The sequence below is a fragment of the Epinephelus moara genome, chromosome 9 (genome assembly GCF_006386435.1).
Source record: "Epinephelus moara isolate mb chromosome 9, YSFRI_EMoa_1.0, whole genome shotgun sequence".
Lineage (NCBI taxonomy): Eukaryota > Metazoa > Chordata > Actinopteri > Perciformes > Serranidae > Epinephelus > Epinephelus moara.
This window is the reverse complement of record NC_065514.1, coordinates 16,808,683-16,831,062: the sequence shown is the minus strand read 5'-3', so window position 1 is coordinate 16,831,062 and position 22,380 is coordinate 16,808,683. Positions and strand designations below refer to the sequence as shown.

The following is a 22,380-nucleotide window of genomic DNA, read 5'->3' as shown; positions in this document are numbered from 1 at the left end:
TTTTATGTCTCTGTTTTAGATCATTCTTACCTAGCTACTAACTCAATTTTATGAGCTAAATAGCTTTTTGTTGGGTGGGAGGGTTGGGTTTTCTCTTTTCTTTTTGTTTTCTGTTTTGGATCTTTGTTGTTTTTAACCTCTGTGAGGCACTTTGTGTTACTGTTGTATGAAAAGTGCCATATAAATAAAGTTGATTTGATTTGATTTGATTTGTCACAAATCATTGGTCTGAACACTGACATAGGTAGAGGAGAAAAAATAACATATGACTTGTTGCAATATTTTTAGTTCTTATCATAGCTACTACAAGAAAAAACTCAACAATTTTTTATTTGTTCTTCAGTGTGAAGCAGCCAAAGTGGCGTGAAGTCTATTTTTAAATCTAGAGTGGACTGCAAACTGTGGCTTCACTTGTCGTCTTGTGACAGTATTACAGTCAGTGGACAGTGGAGCATTGTACTTGTGTAACTTCAAGTGTTTTACCTCAAAGTATGCAAGGTGTATAGTAGGGTTGTGCGACATGACAGTTTATACCCTGTAATGATAGACGTGTCCACCGGTAGAGATTTAGCAATGCTGTATCTACCACGGGAGCTATTCAGAGCAGGCTATGTCACAAATATGGGCTGGATTCTTGTGTGATTTCGTGATTTTCGCGTGATCTGTCTCACAAATTCAGCTGCCTCACAAGGCAACGTGATTTGGGCAGACATCAAGGAGGCGAATGAAACACAGAAATACAGAAACCTGTAACACTTGTGATTATTGTTCTCAGGAACCTTAGAGCTTCCATTATAAAAATTGTTTGGTTTGGTTTAATCAAACTCAAGTTCATTTGCCCCCTAGGTGCTGTTTGTTTGGGCAGGTGTGAACACAGCAGTCCCACTTGGATGCGCACCAAAACAACCGGACCGAGACCTTCTTGAAGAGGTCGTCTCAGTCCGGTTACAAACGAACTCTGGTGCAGTTTGCTTGTGGTGAGAACGTGTTCCGACCTCGATCCGAAGCAACTGCAGTCACATTACACATGTTTGGGTCAAACATTAGCATGTTCTTGACTAACATGAACAATGACAGCAATATAGTCCACAATGACCAGCGCTAAAATCAACCTGCGTAGTTGTCCCTCCATTGTGACATTAGAAAGTGTCACATTTATCTTGCAAGTGTACTCTTCTTCAACGTTTGCTTTACTTCCTGGATTTTTCGCACATGGAAATTCTGACCAATCAAGAGCAGCTTTCTTGAGCAAGGCTTTTGCTCAGTCCACTTGTAAATGCTGCCGTGAGAACACGAACCAACTCTAGGCAATTATCTAAATTTTTAACGAAATTAGTCCCTGATTCGGACCAAAGCAAGACAACTCTAGGTCTGAAAGCACCCTGCGTTTTACTGTTGTAAGTCTTTTGTCTCCAAGTCAAGTGTCTCATGTGAAGCAGCTGTCTTTTTGTTTGTTTGGAAGTTCCAACTGAAGGAAGGTAAAGAAAGATTAAACAGAAAATAATCAACTGTGATGAAGTACAGGATGGTTATTTAAACCATGTCCTACTTGAATTCACAGAACAATTACTGTATCCTGATGTATACCGTTAGCATGATGTAAAATTACATAAACCATAATAGAAGATTTTGGCCATATTGCCCACCCCCAGTGTGCACCTAAACTGCTGTAAATTTAATAAACAAAAACCAGATTGGTTCTTCATTTGAAGAATTGCAGCTGTCTGCCCTCGTTGGTGCTGAACAGCTGATGCGAGTTGATGATAATGGCTTTTTATATTGTATGCAAATGAGTCTATTTGGGAGGTGTGTGCAGGTGGAAGTCGCAGGAACACACACATACACGACATGCACTAATGTGCAGGGTTTCTAAAGGCAGCCATCCAGAGAGTGAGCTGAAAAAATCCACTTCACTCCTCATTGAGTCTCTTAAGCCTCACCTCTGTTTTTGTTGCTGTGTTCATTTTCTCTCTCTCTGTCTCTCTCTCTCCGTCTGCCCGCATCTCTCACCCTCGACGCTGGAATCAATTTGCGTCAACCTGTCTGTACCTTTCTGGTTTTGTTCCACTTTGTTTCTACACTCTGCATCCATCTTCATTTCTCCTTATGAAAAACATCACACATGATCGCCACAAAGATTTAATTGAGATCTCTTGAAGGTGACATCCTCCCCTCCCCTCCCCCAAATGTATCACCGCGAATGTGTCGTGAAACCGCGCACAAATCAATGTCACTTCTCCATGGAAACAATCCATTGTGTTGCTAATCATGCGGGTTTAGAATTTATCCAGAGTGACACGCACAAACACAGATAAGGACACCACGAGATCCAATTCACAGCGAGCCGTACATGGATGAGTTTGTGACTGAAATGACAACTGACTGACCTAAACTGAGTGACTGTCCGATTTCTGAGAGAGTGGAGCATCTGACACTCACATTTATACTCTGCTGGAACATTTTTGCTGTGGCCATTTTCTAAAGGATGCTTGGATGTCTTTAATTCCCTGAAAAATAAATTGTCTTAACACTAAACTGAAATTCAGAGCACTAAGCGTAAGTGATATTTTCCTTTGATTCTTGCTTAGAGCAGCAAGTATGTGCAATTTCCATCATTGTAAAGTATAAAGACTTACTACAACTATAAAGTGTATTCCAGTGTGAGGTGGTTCAGTGGTTTATTGAATACATCTTAGGGCTCTTCATCATTGTGATAAAAGGAAAAACATCCAGTGCAACTCATGTTAAAAACAGAACATCAAAACACTTGCTTGTTTTGATTCTCATTACTATTTGTCTCACTTTGTATTAAAATCAATCTGACATCGAAGTAAAAACCTGGGGGAGGATGTATCGTAATCCCTCGCTTTCAAGGTAGTCTTTAGATTTAATAAACACAATTACATTTCACCGCCGCTTGTTCTTTCTCACTTTTTGTTGTAGGAGAAAATAGTCTAACCGTATTTGTTTTGCCCAGTCGCAAAGCATGGAAATGACTTGGAAGCCAGTTAAAAGCAGCAAGGGCTCACTGAGTCATGCTGCTTCCTGGCCTCACTTGTTACTGTAGAGCACTGTATGCCTCATAATAACGGGTAGAGTAGGCGACTGGCATTGAAAGCGAAAACATTCACATCATGTCTCGAGGAGGGCATTTCAACAGAAGTGCGAGTCTGTCAGGTTGGCTGCGACTTGTACTCAGGATTGTTCTGCATTTGCAAACAGGAAGTGTTTTAAATCTTGTCTTTTAAGGATGATGGCTGAATGCCAGTTTTTTCAATGAGGGCTATGACCAAATTATTCTTATCCTAACCACATTTTGAGTGTCTGATTTCCCAATAACAGCTTTTGACTGCTAATATGTGATATCAGAGGTCACTTGAATGCAACAACAGGGAGTCAAGTAAGCTCTATTACTGCTTGCCACGGCAATAGCCTGCCAGGCGATAGCGTAACTTTGATAACAATAATGAAAATAAATGAAAGGAGGAGTGCTTACTGTGATAGTGCGGAGCTCCCGAAGGCCCACTGTGGAATTTTTTCTGAACTACTTTGCATTCCCTCTCAGCAAGTGTTGCGTTACCTTGCAACAAATGTTTGCTATCACTGCAAACATTTTGCCATGTCTGTTTTTTTTTTTTTTCTCATAAAAATTATTTTTGGCTTCATTGCCAGATAGACATGAAATTGGGAAAAGAGAAGACAAGGACTCAGCTCCCAGTGCCCCATTGTGCCATATCTAGTTATTTGTCTTGCATCCCTCTTCAAATGCTGTGTGGTTTCTCAAAAAATATTGCAAGGGAAGGCAAACTTTATGCAAGTAGTAGCCAAGCAGCTTCGTACTGTATGGCACACGATTATGTTCCTGCCACTGTACTGTAAGAATCAACTTGTTAGGCAATCAATTAGGGCTGATGATAACGCTATCTCTTTACAAGAGAGACCTTGGCAGTGATTCATCTGCTGATTTTTTTCAATCCATAAATCATTTACAAAATGTCAAAAGAGTTTAATGGAGACAATCCAGCATGTTCTTATCCCAGCTTGTCAAATACTGACACTGTCTCAAAATATGACTTATTGAATACCCTCCTGTGTCTATTTTTCTGTTCTGGGATGGTGTTTCAATTTATACTTCTACTACTAATACTACTTGTGTTTAGGTGACAATAGTGTGTAGTTAAAAAACCATCATGGTTTGGCTTAGAAAAAGATAGGTTGTTACTAACATAATGTAATGTCATGCACTGTAAAGCCCAATTTGCTCACTCAACCTAAATTTTTTTGGAAACATCTTGCTCTAAAAACTTTTTGTTTAGTACAACACAATAACATTAAGGTTGTAAGCACACCAGACACAAAACAAATGTGTCACATGACCCTTGTCTGACAGGAATTTAATGTCAGTTTGACATGACTGTTTTTTTGTTGTTTGAGCATTTAACTCTATAACATATGAAAACATTGGGTACATACCAAACAACTCTTTTTTTGATTTTCATTGAACTATAATAATATATTGTGGCAAGCTAAGGTTTCCCGACTGCCAGAATAAGGCAAAAACATGAACTCTGAACCAGGATGTGCTCTTTATTTCACCCGCGCACAACTTCCTGAGCACACACTAACATCCGCACAGACTGTGTACATTGCTTACTCATGGTGCAAAATGTCTTTTACCACAAGATTAACTGTACCCCATTAGAACCACTGTGAAATACATAAACATTTATCACTGCGTAATGGGTAACGGGAGTGATTTAGATCACACTTGAACGGCCTATGGCCTTAAACACATTGTCTCACAGCATGCTGGGAAACTCCACCCATTAAGCCCCAACATGCCACAATATGTTGAGTGCACAATCATAGTGTTTAGAGATTATTGGCCTTACACTAAATGGGTGAAATCGGCTTTATATAATTTAGTCAAATTATCTCAAAACTCAAAAATTGTTGACTTAACATAAAAAAAATGATGTCAAGCTCTAACTGAACATAAAGTGAAGACATTTTGACAACCTTGGGCATTTGCGTAGACTTTACATTAACATTTTATGTTGTGGATGGATTGGGGTTTACAGTTTGTGACATATGTCACTAGCGTAGCATGCTACACATACTAGCACACTACCTTATTATCGAATAACTCCATTGACTTTTGGTTTCACACAGCAAACAAGCAGTGGGCTCCAGGGTGAAAGTCCAGTATTTGTTGGACCCATTCACCTCCCCTCCTGCCCACCATAGTGGGGCTTTCTCGCTCCCTCATCGGTGTGTTTCATAACACCACGAAAGGTGCCTTTGTGCGTCGGCATCTTACATGGACATCAACTTACATAGCGGCGGTATTTGATGACTGCGGTTGTTGGCTACTGTGTCAACAACTGCTGTTTCCAGTGTGTACTAGGGATGTCACGATTACTTGATTTCACTATTAACCGCGATTTTAAACACCATGGTTAATTATTCGTAAAGATTCCTCAACACCGTCCCTCTCCAAAAATTATGCCGGGACGCGGAACCATATAGAGCAGGTCAGTGCAACTTGCACGGAACGAAAACAAAGTTACACAAGCGGCGTCTCTGAGTGATGAAGTATGGATGAAGAAGACTTCCCCCCCCCCCAAAAAAAGGGATAAAGTCAGCCGTGGGGTATCATTTTGGCTATCGCAAAATGACCAAGGGGTTATTGTTGACGATGGCTTTCCAGTTTGTAAAACATGCCGCAAAAAAGTCACGGCCAAAGGATCAAACACGAGCAACATGATAGAACACCTGCGGGACAACCACACGGCTTTACATGCGCAAGTAAAGGTAAATGCACAATAACTGGGTTAAAATACGTCAATCTCGTAGTTAATGGCGTAGTGGTATGATACGAGTTGGGTTTACAGTGCAACGTGACAAGCTAAGGCACGTCTCAAAAACTTTTTTGCTGGATAGTTTTGCAGTTTGTGTGCACACAGCGTGAGGTTGTAATGGTTTTGGGTCCGTGTAGCTCTTTGGAGTGAGACGACAGGCAGAAACTCATGTCCACACGAGTGCAGGATTTCACAAATGCTCGTTGTTTATTTTTACATCAACTTAAAAACACTCCAAGCTTACCAAGCCCGGTTGTACGGCTACTACATTTTCATACATGAACAAAATAGTCGCCACACGTACTCATAACCATCACTGTTGTGTTGAGAGATAAATGAAAAAGCAGGAGCACATAAGTATACGTCCAACCAGCGTTGGGTGCGCTCAACAGACTCAAATCATTACAGGCGCTGCTTGATGACGTTGCTACTAGGCGACACAGTATACACCATGTTAAAGGCACATTTCATATATTCGACTGTTACAAGTTCAAATCCTTTTTTTAGTCGTCAGACTGTTTCAGTGTCAGTGTGCAATGTGGAAGATATACGTAATGTCTTCTCAAGGTCCTCAGTCAGTGAACATTTAGCATTAGTATTACCTCCTTTTGCTTCCTCCCATCTGTGTTGAGTAAATGTTGGACTTGTCCTTCCAGCACGATGTCTGTTTCATTTATTATTAACACTGCACGAGATATGCTCTCAATTTATTTGTGTAATTGTAATTTAAAGAGAACAAAAAGACACGCACATCCTAGAAAAAACTTAGACTGCTGGACCACAAAGAGGCATGTAGTAAAAGTAGAGTCCGCACACTACTTTTTGGTTACTTTTCTTTGTTGCTATATTATTTTTGTTATGTTGGCATGGAAATAAATGAAACTTAAAGATCTATAAGGAGTGTTCATGTGATTTTACACATTTATAGTGTGAAATTAATTAATGCATAATAATCGTGATAATCGTAAAACCGTGATTATTTCTCTGACAATAATCGTACCAAGAAAATCTATAATCGTGACATCCCTAGTGTGTACTATATCCAAAAGGTGCCTTTGTGTGTTGGTATCTAACGCCCAGATCACTGACAAAATGACAATAATTGATGACTTGGGAGTGAAAAGGGGCTGGACAATCATGTTTTTCCAGAGTGTGAGGCAGCATCTTTAAATTGCTTGTCTGAAAATCAGTCCAGTTAATTTATGATTATAGAGGACTGAGAAAGTACACATAGAACCAGTGGATTGTTGGCATTTTTTTGCGACAAAAATGGATATGATTAAGCAGATAACAGTTGTTTTCTGTTCATTTTGAGTTGACTGTCTAATCAATTAATTAGCTAATTGTCAAGGTCTACAGGCAACATTAAAATTTACTGTAGGCTTTGAAATTGGTTTGTTGGTAATGCACAACAGATATAATTTGTAGCAGTGGGGTAAAACAAAGACAGCCAGTTAAATGTTAATATGTTTCTAAGGGTAATTATAGGGGAAGGTCACTATGGCCCGTGCTGTGAGAGGGACTTATTCCTCAAAGTTTCAGTGAAACAGTAAGGGAAAAGGGAGATGCCTTTTGATAAAAAAAAAAAATGTTTTATTTTGAGTTTCCTTTGAAAATAGGGTGGAGAGAGGAGGGGTACCGCTTACTGTTCCAAAACTAGACGGGTGGGCAGGGGAGTACGCTACCGAGGTCAGCGTCACAATGTGTGGTGCTACTTCAGTGGATAATTAAACCCTTTGAGAGATCTGCTTCTTCTCTTCTCTCTGATATGCATGTACGGTACACAGAAACACACCAAATCAGCTCCTCAGTATAACACAGACACACTCCCAACTATTCTTATGCTCTCGCACATACTCACAATTAAGGACAAACTGTTTATTTTTCTCATTTCTCTCACTCCATTTTCTTTTCATAATACAATAGGGACATGCTGAAGGGCAGATTTAAATCTAAAGTTGCCATGGTAAAAAGCTCAATCTTCACTTACCGCCTTTACTTACTGGATTGCACTAGTGGTTTTGCATTTTTTAGATTAACAACAAATCCTGTGTAACATTTCCCAGCATTCAATAAGGTTTGAGATTAATTACCTGAGCTTTTAGAAAGCCAATGAAAATCAACTTACAGAGATTTGAAACTTGCTCCAGATAGGAAATCCATCAGGGTGAACATTTTGTCAGCTTTTATGGATTGTCAAAGTCGTGTTATTGGCGAGTGGTAATGGAGTTGCAAACAGGGGCTGTTGAGAGAACTCTTCTTCTCCGTGCATACAGATAGCTTTCACACAACAACCTTTTTAATGCAGGAAATGACCTAAATAATACTATGCTTTTTATAACATAGTGTATACATAATGCAATGACTTTCTCCCCACATTATCTGGAGTCATGTAAAATAAGCAGAGGGAGGTCGGAGTTGCGATGTTGTCTAATATGAATCTGAGCTGCTGTCTTCTTGAATTTTGGCTCCTTCATATCAGATGAGGAAACACAGATGTCAGCTTAGAAGATGATCAAAAACAAGCACAGACTGGTAGTTTTTTTTTTTTTTTTTTTACATTTATTTATTTGTTAATTTTACAGCTACTGCTCTAACTTTTTTAATATTCAGGTCCCTCTCTCTGTAAACGCTGCCTATATTTTCAATCTTTGATACCTTAGAATTAAATCACAATTATACAACAGTTAGTTCCGGCCCTGCAATCTGATTGGTCGAGAGACAGTAAAACCGTGATGATATTGGAGTACAACATCACGGTTATTTCACTCTATATGTATCACTCCGCCTCACAGCTGATTGCAATCAACAATCAAATCAAAACTGACGGTTAGTGTCAGTTAGGTCAGCAGTTGCATTGTAGGCTAATTAATTCATCCACTGTCAAACAGCCAAAAATATGGATTTATTTCCTAAAATAAGTTTTGAATTGAACTATGAATGGTCATCAGAGGAAGATGAGGGAGAGGAGAAGCTGAATCCATCTGGGCACACATCCAGGTTTGTCAGTGTTTCATCAGCGGAGCTCAATGACTTGGAGAAAAGCAACATACTGTCAGATCAGAAGGCAGAGTCGGCTGTGCCTGTGAAGCGACAGTCCACCATGCAGTCACCAGAGACTTATTTCACCTGCTGCACAATTAATGGAAATGAGCAGATAAATGTGTATAAAGAGTAAGTGCCTGGCGCACCATGTCTGCGTTACATAGCAACGGTGACAGCGGAGTCTTGAGGGAACTATTTTTGTTGGCGGAAGACAAATAAAATGCTTAAATTATCTATTTTGTCCTCATTTTTCAACATTTCTTAATCAGCCTTGCTTATTTAACTGTTCAACTGTTGTATAAAAGCAACAGTTCTACTGTTGCTGCTGTGATTCGGTGCCTACGACCGAATCACAGCCGTGACAATATCACAGTACAACATCACGAGCTCGAGTGTGATATTGCTTAATTAATTTGAGTTAGAGTGTTTTTATTATTTCATTAAAAGCCCTGAGATAGTCTGGTGACCTGTCCAGGGTGTACCCTGCCTCTCACCCAGTGTCAGCTGGGATAGGCTCCAGCCCCCCTGCAGGATGAGCAGTTACGGAAAATAAATGAATGTGTAGTTTTATTATTATCATTATTATTATCATTTTTATTTTATTTTATTTTATTTTGTTTTGTTTTGTTTTAGTTTATTTCATTTAATTTCATTTTATTTTTTAAATGATTACCATCAGCAGCAACAACAATAATGATAATAATAATAACAATAATATTTTATTTATATATTTTGTGTATTTATTTAATTTAATTTTATTTTATTTTATTTTGTTTTTTTATTACAAGATTTCCTCTTATTTACTTGGAGTCCCTACTGAAAACATTGCATGAAAATGGCATTTAGAAAAATATTCAAAAAACATGCTGTCTCTTTGATCGCATCTTCATGTTTCCAGCATAAAGTCTGTCTTCTTGATTTGATTTAATTTCACTTCATCATGAGGAAAATTTCTGAAATTTGTCTTACACCCCAGGACGTACGTTATGTCACATCAATACACATAAATACAAAACAACCAACCAACAAAACCAATCTACAAACACTACAAGTCACATCAAGCGTTACAAAAAGTAGATCAGGTGCAACAACTGAATTATTCCTCATTAGATTCAGTGCTCGACCCAGTTACACTGAGGCGACTAATAAGCCATGCTCTGATTTAAAAGGTCGACACACAGAGGAACGTGGAAGTTCCTCAACCTGTTCAATCTTGCCTGTTGGACCCTAAATCTTCTGTGTGGTGGCGAAAGCTCTATTTTTAAAAGAAAACTTAAGAGGGGTCGGATGTAATACTACCAGCCAGAGACAGCATTCTTGTATTATATACAGTTTGGAAACTTGAGTTAAGTGTTTGACCCACAGTCTTTGAGCAGATACATTGCAGTCATAGCCAGTCTAGCTTCAAGCTGAACAGAGAGACAACTGTACCATGCATACTGAATAACACTGAGTAATAGACTGGGGGGAAAAACAGGATTTGTTCCTTTGCTCCAAATGACCTCAGTCTACCAGGAAAGTAAATGCATTGCTGTACTTTGCTACATTCTTTGATGAATCTGGATCTATCGAAGGAGGTCTGCTTAAGTGGGCATAGAAAGGCGTACACCTAAAAGCACAACTTTAGGGAAAATGCTTTCTTCCTGCAGCCTGTTCAATGGACACAGCTAATTGTCTCTGATTTCTTTCTTTCTTTCTTTTGTTAGAATTTTTGAGGTATCGATCTGTGACCTAAAGGGGAACCTCTGAATTTCTAGCCCACCATTAGACTGAAAAGAAAAAAAGAAAAGAAAAAAAAAAAGCCAGGCCCTATTTGCTGCAGGAAAGGTAGTGCCTGCTTCCTAACCAAAGTGCACCAACCATTTCCACACCACAGCTACCTTTTGCTCACTCTGCACACCCACCCACGTACCACTGGAAAGCTGACCATGAAGCAGGAAGCAAATAAGACAAATTGGGAAAAGGTAAAACAGAGTGCAGCTGCTCAAAAAACATCCCCCACTTACCTTGATAACCTGCTCATCTGTTGACTTGCACTCCACTGACTCTGTTACGTCGGAGACTGCTCCATCTGTTCCTACGGTGACTACCTTTACCGGCACAGCGACGGTTCGCCCATTGAGGACAGCTGTGTTGAGGATCTCAGTGTCCTGCAAGGGGAAAGAGAAAGACACAAATCAGAATGAGTGCTAACATCACAGTAACTGTTGGTACTAACAACTACAGTATAGCATGACTGATTCTGAGTTTTCAAAGTCGATACCTAAACACAAACATAAAAGGCCTTTTCTGATCTGACACCCCCTACCAGCTGTACAATATCATTACTGTATGACTGAACCCATCTGGAAAATTAACTCAGTTTTATTATCAGATGTCGTAATGGTTAAAATTTGGAACAAACACCACGTCATTAAGAATAAATAAGAATAAGAATAACTTTATTCATCCCCAAGGGGAAATTCAATTATCTGTCAGCTCATCTATTATATGTCAAAGAATTATAAAGCCTGATGGCTGTTGGTATATAGGATCTTCTATTTCTCTCTGTCTGCATCGAAGAGAGAGGAGCCGTCCACCACAGTTTTTTTGGTCCATCAAGGTGTTGTGGAGTGGATGATCTGGGTTGTTCATGATGGCCTCGAACATCTTCAGTGTGCATCTCTCCATCACCTCCTCCAGTGTGTCCAACCTTACTCCAATCACAGAGCCAGCTCTTTTGACTAGTTTGTCCAGCCGCCTTGCATCGTTGTGTCTGATGCTTCCTCCCCAGCAGACTGCAGCATAAAACAACACACTTGCCACCACAGACTGATAAAACATCTGCAGCATCTTACTGCAGATGTCGAGAGATCTGAGCTTCCTCAAGAAAAAGAGGAGGCTCTGCCCCTTTTTGTAGAGAGCGTCTGTGTTTAGGGACCAGTCCAACTTATTATCCTGGTGTACACCTAGATACTTAAAGCTTGGCACCACCTTGATGTCCACGCCACAGGTATTCACTGGCTGAAGAGGGGGCTTGGACCTGCGGAAATCTATGATCATTTCCTTGGTCTTTGAGGTGTTCAGGAGGAGACAGTTCTTGTGACTCCAGTCACTGAAGGCTTTTATCAGGTCCCTATATTCAGACTCCTGCCCATTCCTGAGACACGCCACAATAGCAGTGTCGTCCGAGTATTTCTGGATGTGGCAGGACTCAGAGTTGTATTTGAAGTCTGCCGTGTACAGTGTGAACAGGAATGGAGCCAGGACAGTCCCTTGTGGAGCCCCCATGCTGCTCATTAATGTCCCAGAAACACAATTTCTGGGACATTGCAACGTTTTGGATCTAACAGAGATCTTTGTCAGGCATTGTCAATGCTTCGTCAGGCATTGTCATTGCCTCACAAAGATTTCTGTTAGATTGAAACATTTCATAATTAAAGTTGCTAGGAGCTTTTAATGCAGTGTGCAGATCTCTTGTCTCATACTTTAACCTGAGCCGTGCCGTACAACATGATAGAAATCATTTCACAGTTGTCCAAACTCCAGTAACACTTGTAGTATTTAGAACAACTTTATAGTAAGACCAACGCGTTTTGGCTTGTGGCCTTTGCAAGTATTTCACATCTCTACAGGGTTGGTAGTATACAGCTGATATACACCTATCAGCCAAAACATTAAAACCACTGGCAGATGAAGTGAATAACAATGATCATCTTGTTAGAGTGCAATGTTCTGCTGGGAAACCTTGGGTCCTGGCATTCATGTGGATGCTACTTGATGTGGGGACTGTTATTGAGGAGTGCCCTTTGCTATGAGGTGGGTACCTGGTCTGCATTGGTGTTTAGTTGGGTGGAGCGTGTCAGGTGGCACCCACATGAATGTCAGAATTCCAGGTTTCCCAACAGAACATTGCACTGTAACGAGATGATCAATGTTGTTCACTTCACCTGTCCATGGTTTTAATGTTTTGGCTGATCGGTGTATATATTTTTTTCATTGGTATCGGCTCATTACCCGATAGTGGCTGACACACAAGTTCAGGCATGGAATTGGTATTGGAATTGGTTTTGGGAAAGAAACAATATTGGAACATCTCTAGTTGGGAATAGGGAAAGAGTAAAGAGAAATTACCATTTGGAAAGGTTAGGGAACCTTTGTCATTATGGTTACAATAATAAGCTCCTTGCTAATGTCAGGTCAAGATTGTGTTCATGATTAAATGAAGATTAGAAGGCAGCACATACACCACTTGCTTTGTTTTCTTTGTGGTGCAGGGAATCATTTCACACAAGATTCAATGCCAAAGAAAAAAGTTCATTCCCCTACACACTCTCCCTCAACTCTGCACTGATTTATTCACAGTAAACAGTCGATGTTTCTCAAGACATAAACTGATGAGTAAAGAAACCAATGTTGGCTATTGGTGTGTCAAAGTTAATTTTTTTGTTGAGCCATCCACCCTGATCTCCTCCCTGTGCGTACTTTGTGCCTCTATAATAACGTGACCTGACTTATTCCTTTGCTCCCGATGGACGAATAGTCGTAATTAATATGGCTGCTAGAGGGCGTACTACAACTTACATGGCTTTTGGGCAATGGCTGAAATTACTGAGTTGGGGATGACAGTCTCTAATTAAGACACAGCCTCTAAATCACCTCAGACATGACTGTACTGCAACCCACTTGGTCGTAGATTTTATTCCGATATATCTCCAATAAACTACATTTTGATGTTGACATTTTGACATTTTGGAATATGATTGTACACTGTCTCACTAGGCCTAAGATACAGAGTCATGTCAGTGCATTCAGACTTTTGTCGGCCTTGATTAGAAAAGTTCGTGGAACTAGGGGGAAACAGATTGCCTCCATTAAAAGAGGAAAAATTAGCCTTCCAACAGATCCAACTTTACAATGTCCTGTTTAAACTTCTGCATGTGTTAAATACACTCCCACAACTATTAGACAGCTGTGGAGCTGTTCAGGCGCCTTTTTAATGGAGCTATGTTAGCTTAGCACAAACACAGAAAGCAATGCTCACAGCAGAGTCCTTGTTGCTACTCACATTTATTGAAAGCTCAAAGTGCAGCTCATTTCCACTTAATTTAACTCTATTACCTTGATGTAAACTTCTGGATGTACTAAGTGTGTCTAACTGAATCAGACACATTAAGAGTAATGATGATTGAGATTCAATAATGCTAACACACTTGTGTTTGTGTAGTCTGCCGTAAACAGGTAAGATATTTATGCACTTACTCTCTTTTTAAAATTGCGTTATATGAACACTAAAAAACAATGTCTGAGAGAAAACAGAAATATTACATGCTGTGGGTAAAACACAGCACACACATTGCAAATGACCTGAATGAATCACTTTAAGTGCGCGATAATAGCAAATAAAACAAAACAACATAAACAGAAGAGGCAGCGCAACAAATTAGAAAAGGCCAACGTTTACACACAAGCTTTTAGAAGTGTTTCAATAGTAGCACTGAGTCAGCTGAGGGGGAGGCTGTTTCACAGTGTTTGACCTAAAACAGCAGAAGCTTAATCCCCCTTTTGTTTTCAAGCTGGACCAAAGAACATTTAACAGCCTTTGTCAGCAGATCTGAGGAATGCTAACCACTATATGAAGTTTAAGATGAGAAATGTAGGGTGAACACTATATCTTTACAGTATATGTAGCAATAAATGAAATGCTGTTTAGTATTGGTCAGAAATGTCTCAAACTGACACTGTGCCATGAGTCAGGCCTGCAAGTAACAATTATTTTTATCTGTCAGTTTTTGCAATTAATTTAATAATTATTTATTAATTAGAAGAAAACTGCTTATCGCAAGTTTTGCAGACCTTGTTATAAAATTATTTTTTCTGAGCAACAGTCCAAAAGATATTCAGTCAATGTGATGACAAGTAACAGCTAAAAGCAAATACACACTTGTTTGCCATTTTTGCTTTGTATATTATTTAAAGAATTAATAGAAAATCTAAGCTGATGTTGATGGGTTTACTTGTGTATTTGTTAATCTACTAATTGAGATTACATTTAATGTTAAGAAAAAGTAAAAAATAATGGGAAAAATGTTACATTTGGACTTTTAAAAGCCAACAAATTTCTGTCTATTGTAAGAAATATAGTCCATAATTTTAGCAGTTTACTGCAAAATCCTTAACAGTATAACAACACAGTTATACTGTATAATAAAGACTTTAAGTAAACTGTTACCCCTGTAATATTGCCAGGCTCACAATGGACATAGATATCATCCTTGATGTATTCTTCTTCCTTGTCAAGACCTGCTGACTGCATTACCCACAGTGCAACTAGACCTTCGACAGTTAAGCTGTAGATTCAGGTGTGCCATGCTAGTTGCAGCATGGTTCAGTGTTAATGTCATTTTTTTACTCACCTGGTTTCACAGGTGGGTCAGAAATCTATTTCCCAAAGTCAGTTTTTACTTGCCCCGATACAAATTGTTTTGTTTACTGATTGTTATCAAATTACAAAAAAGACTAAAGTTAATTGCTATGTTTAAGATTTATGTCAGTAAATCAATCAGAACTAGGGCTGCAAAATTAATCTAAATATTATGGAAATTTGTGAGGTGACAGTAGCAAGAGGGTTCCTGGTTCAAACCCAGGGTGGGGGAGCCCTTCTGTGCTGAGTTTGCATGTTCTCCCCATGTCAGCGTGGGTTTTCTCCAGGTACTCCAGCTTCCTCCCACAGTCCAAAGACATGCAGGTTAATTGGTGACTCTAAATTGTCCGTAGGTGTGAATGTGAGTGTGAATGGTTGTCTGTCTCTATGTGTCAGCCCTGTGATAGTCTGAGACCTGTCCAGGGTGTACCCTGCCTTTCGCCCATTGTCAGCTGGGATAGGCTCCAGCCCCCCACAACCCCCAACAGGATAAGCAGTTACGGAAAATGAAGGAATGATTTATGGAAATCTCAATGTGGCTGAGTGCCATATCTAAATTGCAGGAGCTGCAATATTTTCTGATAAAGGTAAAATGTGTCACAATATGCCATTATGAATGAAGCAATGTGGTGTTACTGAGATGCAGATTTGTTCGTAACTTAGAATATCTGTGATGTGATACTTTAATGTCTTGTTTTTACATTTTGTGTGGACCCCAGGAAGAGCGGTCATTGCCGTCTAACAACTATTGGAGATCCTGAATAAAGAATGGCAAATCATACAGCAAATCATATTCCAGATTTTTTGCATATTATGCAGCTCTAATCAAACATTCTTGCATATTAAAAATAGGATGACAGACCCCTCTCCTTCCCCCCCAGACATGGACTCGTTAACTGTGAGTGGCTAAGTGAGCTTAACCATGTGTGGGTGAATGAGTGAAAGCACAGGCTTTAGCAGATGCTTTGCACCTCAGCCTAATGAAACCATACAAATACAAATCTTAACTTCCCCCGACGTGCTCTCCTGATCCTGCTGACAGCCATCTTTGTACAACACACTCAGCATCGAAACTGGCAATTGCTGACCCCTTCAGTGCTAATGTAAAGCAGCCTCCACAGTATTTCAACTGAACGGTTGCTTTGCCAATCTGTCCTAATCTGCTTCATTAGCTCCAGAAAAACACTGTGTTTAATTATTTTATAACACTTTCCTGATCAGGCGAGTGAGTTGCTATATTTACTCGCCCAGCGTGGCATTTTAATGGCCCCACACAGTCATTATTGTTGAGTCCATAGCAACCTGTAGCAAATATCCTCAAGCAGACAGAAGGTGTGAGCTACAGAGGTAGAGCCGCCACGAACACTGCCCAGGGTGACATCACTTGAGATCGTTTACAGCTCAACACCTTTAAACAGACTTTCATGTGTAAAATGGTGGAATTTCTCTTAAAAGAACTGTTTACAAGGAAGTAGAATCACATTACAGCTATTTGAGTCTTGAAATTCAACCCCAGACAACTTTGACAGTTAGACTTTATGTCAAATTGCAGGCGTTTAAGAGATATCACAAGATGCACTTGAGAATTGAAGGCCTTATAGAGGAGCAGAGAGGAGATAATGAGATCAATTAAGACAACGTCTGGTAATCCTTGAGCTCTCAGCGTGTTGGTTGTACAGAGGATATGTTATAACAGTGGATCCCGCTCATCACAGCTTAGTTTCAATAAAAGACTACTAAGATGCCTAAACCTTTGAAAGACAAAGGGAAACTGGTCTCCAGGCAGCCTTTTGTTCATCAAAACTGGTGCCTCTCTGTTTGCTTTGTTCCTTCACCCTGATGGTCTTTTTGAAATAAAAATCTATCACTGAAAGTTCCACACTGTAGATAAAGGAATTCCAGGCCTTTTAATAAGAGGGGTCTTCTTTACCTTGTTTCGATCTCTCTTGTGCATCACATTTTTCTGTTTTCTGATAGCTCTCTCTGACGTCGCTTTGGAAATGATTTCATCCAGAATGTCAATAGTCTACTCTTAGACACTCTTTGAAGAATGGAAAAGTATTTTTTTTTCCCTGTTATGCTTTTCTACTGAAGGTGGCAATTTTTAGTACAGAATGCATTGCTTTCTCATTTTCTTCACAGACCCTGAATCCCAAATAATGCCAGCAGCAGTCACACAATAGGCTGGTGTTTAGTAAAACTTTGACTCAAATCAAATCAAAAATGTCTAAACTCCTAAAAATATGTTAAGGTGGGCCATAAGCTCCAACAGTTTCTTATAAAATGTACCAACTTATTTAACCACTGCCTTTTCTGCTGAGAAGATTAAGAGAAAAATAGCGAAACAGAGTAGGACTTTCTCCATTCTTACTGCAGCACAATCTCAGGGTGGGGACTGAAAATGAACCTCAGCCATGCTCTGACACACAGTGTTATTAACTCTCCACCGTGGTTTTCATTGAGGCATCTATTCAAGGTGTTTTAAAATGAACAATGCCATCCAATTGCAACTTTTCACTCAGGTTTCCAGGGGAATACTATTATAACTTGAACTTTTGCTTTTTCGAACTACCAAGGTAAAAACAACCCGTTCTCATCCCAACTCGTCAAATCCCCCCGCTCTGTCAGTGGACCTAGGTGTAAAAGATGACGTGCTGGGTAGCCTCCTGTGCTGGTTTAGGATGTTCAGGGGCAGCGTTTCAATCAAACATGCATTGTGCCTTTTTCAAAATAAACTTACTACAAAGGTAAAACATGTTTATGTACTTAGCCCTCTCATGTACAGTGGTCACTACAGTGAACAGCCATTGAAAAGCCATTTTCTTGTTGGGTTTTGATGCTATGGTTTCATTTAAAGGATAACTTCGGTATTTTTCAACCTGGGCCCTATTTCCCCATGTGTATGTGTGCATATGATTCATAGGTACAACTCAACTCGTTCAGTATTGAGGGAGGCGGATGCAGCCGGGAGCAGCGAAATGAGATAAAGCGGTAACGGGGCAAATGCATCCCGTATAAGTTTGCGCATTAAAAGTGCTTTTTCGCCACTGACCGGTTCAGATCGCCAGTGTTATCTCTGTAAATAGCATAGTAAACGTTTCCCTTACCCTTCACTTGCTCTGGGTTGTGACGTCATCTCGTGAGAGCTTTGCTTGTTGCCGGAATAAAACAGAGGAGCCATGCAGAGTCCCGCTCTGAGTGGCGCTGGTTGTCCCGGAGTACAGTTGAGAGTTTTACTGCATCGATTGAAAACAATGGTTCGTGTTTGGGCTGTGTGTGACGTCATCTCACGAGAGCTTTGCTCCACTGTGTCTGTAGCTCTCTCTACTCGTGGGACAGCCGTTTTCTTGAGGAAGAGGTGTTTCGGGATTGGATGTCTTCTCTTCTTCGGCTGGCAGTAGTCATCTTGGGAGAAGTGAGTACTGCAGACCCGATGGTCTGCAAGGCGCAGTGTCTGGACAGGAGTGTTAGCATCCATTTGTAGCACAACTAGCCACAACTTCAGCATCTCGCCGTCCGACAAAGGCAGCCTATGAAAGCTGTACGGGGTGTTGCGCGACATCCTGTTCTTGCAATTTGGATAAGCACAAACACGAACCATTGTTTTCAATCGATGCAGTAAAACTCTCAACTGTACTCCTGGACAACCAGCGCCACTCGGAGCAGCACTCTGCATGGCTCCTCTGTTTTCTTCCGGCAACAAGCAAAGCTCTCACGAGATGACGTCACAGCCCAGAGCAAGTGAAGGGTAAAGGAAATGTTTAGTATGCTATTTACAGAGATAACACTGGCGATCTGAACCGGTCAGTGGCGAAAAAAAGCACTTTCAATGCGCAAACTTATACGGGACGCATTTGCCCCCGTTACTGTTTTAGCTCTTTTCGCGGCTGCTGGCTGCATCCACCTCCCTCAATACTGAACCAATTTTAGAACGAGTTGTACCTATGAATCATATGCACACATACATGTGGGGAAATAGGGCCCAGGTTGAAAAATACCGAAGTTATCCTTTAAATCACTACAGTGGACCCTAGCTGTCGTTCTGTGCAGGTTAACGTCCAAATGCTTAAGTTGAATGTAGTTGTGCATTGCCCCAGTCAAGTGATTTTCTGACACAGCCTACATGCTACCTTGTTTTCATTTTATAGATCAAAGTGCTGCCAATGAGCGCTGGTTTTGCGAGAGGACATCTCTCCAATTTCCCACCGTGCTGTTTCAAAAATCCAGTGTACTCAAGCATTATAGCGGGGATGGGGGCTGCTGCCTGACGGCTCTGTAGCAACCACTAGTGGTAGGCGGCTGCATGACAGTTAAGCAGCCTTGTACATGAATAAAACACTAATTGGTTTAACCTACTAATATTTCTGGTGCCAACTATAGCGAGGGGTTGGACGTTTAATCATTTAGACGGCTAATCGTGCGCATCCCTAGTCTTGCTATCGTACTGTCATGCCATGTTACTAGTGTAGCATTCCACACATACTAGCACACTGTGTTGTTATTAAAATAACCCCATGGAAAATAACACTTGGTTTCACATGTGATGAAAGTCTGTTATTTGTTTGACCCATCCACCTTCTGCCAGCCCTATACAGACTTTCTCGCTCTTTATAGTACTGTAGTTTAAGGTGGTGACAGAAATAGCTGCGGCTTGGTGTGTATCATACCACCACAGAGTGTCCACTGACAAAGCGGCGGTATTTGAGTTCGGTTGTGGGTGGTGGTGTCAGAAATAGCCATCGCCCAATGCATATCATACCGCCATGATACGTGCCTCTGTATGTCAGTATCTTATGACTAAATCATTGAGAAAGCAACAGTATTTGATGAGTTGGAAATGAGAACACGCTGGTAAAAATGCACGCAGGCGACCCAAAGCTTCTCTTACATGTTCACATATTTTAACTGTCACAGTTTATCACAAATCTTTCTCACAGCAACTGTGAATTTGTTTGGTTTGTCACCAGGGATACAAAATCTGTTCCTGGAAGTTATGGAGAGGCAGGGGAGACAGGAAGTATTCTGGTAGTGAGCTATTTAGTGCTATTCTGTACAAACATCATGCAGAATCATTCAGCTTACTTCATCAACTGATCATGATTTGCCTGGAGTTTGGAAAAATGAAGACAGATACAAAGTCTGCTATCGCTCCGTCTCTCAACTTGAATTTGAGAGCATTTCTCAAACTAGATTAAAATGACATTAGGCACATTGTGTGCTATAAAGCCAACACTCACCATCTGAGACCTTCGCATCATCTCTCCTCCCTGTTCCTCTGTGAACGATGAACATCTTTGCTCATAATTATATGATAAGACAGAGTGTGCGGTCTCCAGAGACAAATAAGCGGCTATAAAAAGTGTTCTGTGTATGTTCTGTACATCCACGTGTGATGAGAAGTGTCTCTTTTCACTTAATGAGCCATTAACACAGGAACAACTCTATGAAAAGGGAGGTCTTAATGAGCTTTGACGTGCGTTATGGAGACTGTTTGTGCCAGGAAGAATTGAATATTGAGTGAGCTCGGATATAATATGCATGATTGTAAACACGCGATCTCATGACTGGAATTAAGTGAAATTTAGCGAGACAGCTGGATTGATGCATGAGGCACAAAAGGCAGTTTTTTTTTTGTTTTTTTTGTTTTACCTCTCATCATCTCCTGGTTTCCTAATACCCTCCTGGAGTTATGGAGGGCTGAAATACATGTCTTATTCATGGAGCCTATTTGTACATAACTCGGATAAACACTCTTGCCTCCAAATGGCTGTATTATTATTATTAGCCTATACACACACACACACACACACACACACACATACATATGCTAAAGCCAACACATATGTTTATACGCATGCACATAAAACACACACAAGCACAAACACGCCCTTGCTGCGCAGCTCATAAAAAAAGAAGGCATGACTCTCTCCTCACGCAGCAGCTTATCTTAACAACCTCTCATTGCAGTCCAGAGAAGAGAGCAAGAAAAGAGAAGAAAGACGGGGAGAGAGGGAAGAATCGATAAAAGGCCATTACGCTCCTGAGCAGCCGGGGGTAAAAGGGTGGAGTGTGTGGGGGCTGATATGGTTGTGGATGAATGATGTGTAGGGTAGCAGACAACCTACAGAGGCACCTTTTTAGAGAATAGTCACTGTATGTGAACGTCAGCAAACTCAAGGACAGGACAGTGTTGGGGGGGAATTAAAGGTACAAAACTCTGAGCAGTGTATTCCTGAGATCTGGTGACTGGGTGGCCATGGAGGATGTTTGTAACAGCTTTGGACATTGTCTTCCAGTTTGCAGGAGGGCTTTTGGATACTGGAAACTGCATAAAGACTCGCTGTTTTACACTATTGGTGTCAGAGGCAGACTGAAACAATAATTCAGACTTGAAATTTGACTCCATCCTAGGCCACACAAACCACTAATTCTGTGGACTAACCTTATTTGTTGATGCAACTGGTATAACAGCTATCTTACATTTTCTTTGTTAGATCATAACTATTGTTCACTCACCTGTGTCAGTAGTTCTATATTCTTGTGGGAACATTCACATTCAACGAAACTGAACAAAAGCTGCAACAATCTGAGTATGATACAAATGTTTATTCACCCGTGTCTGTAAAGCAAACAGCACAAAAATGGCCAAACGATGTGTGTGTGTGTACAGCTTTACTCCGAGTCAATAAAACTGAACTTTAACGACGGAAGTATAAAACCAGTGTTTCTAAAGAAATAACAAGTCGCTGAACAAAAGATTTGACACATTCTTTCACCCTTGTCAACCAGCCAATTAGAAGTCTATGTATAGCACCTTCAGATGAACCAGTAAGTAATTACTGCACTTGAGCCCCATTTCCACCGAGCAGTATGGTACAGTACACTTCAGTTCAGTTCGGTGCGCTTTTTTTCTGTTTCCACTGTGAAAAGTTGTGGATGGTACCAATGGAACTGTTCCATACGTCCACATTTTTGGTCCCCCCTCTGTTGGGGTACCTAGCACACAGATCTGGTACTAAAAGGTGGAGCTGTGAACACTGCAGTCTGTTGACTGGTCAATAGAGGACGGTC

The 22,380-nt window shown here is 40.5% G+C and overlaps 1 protein-coding gene across 1 annotated transcript in view; it reads right to left on the bottom strand.

Moving 5' to 3' along the window:
• Positions 1–22,380, bottom strand: part of si:dkey-112m2.1 (transmembrane protein 132C) — a 230,693-nt gene that overhangs the window by 23,056 nt on the left and 185,257 nt on the right. The window contains exon 6 of the mRNA XM_050053566.1: positions 10,913–11,056. Coding sequence (XP_049909523.1) covers positions 10,913–11,056 — 144 coding nt within the window. The remainder of the gene's footprint in view (positions 1–10,912; positions 11,057–22,380) is intronic.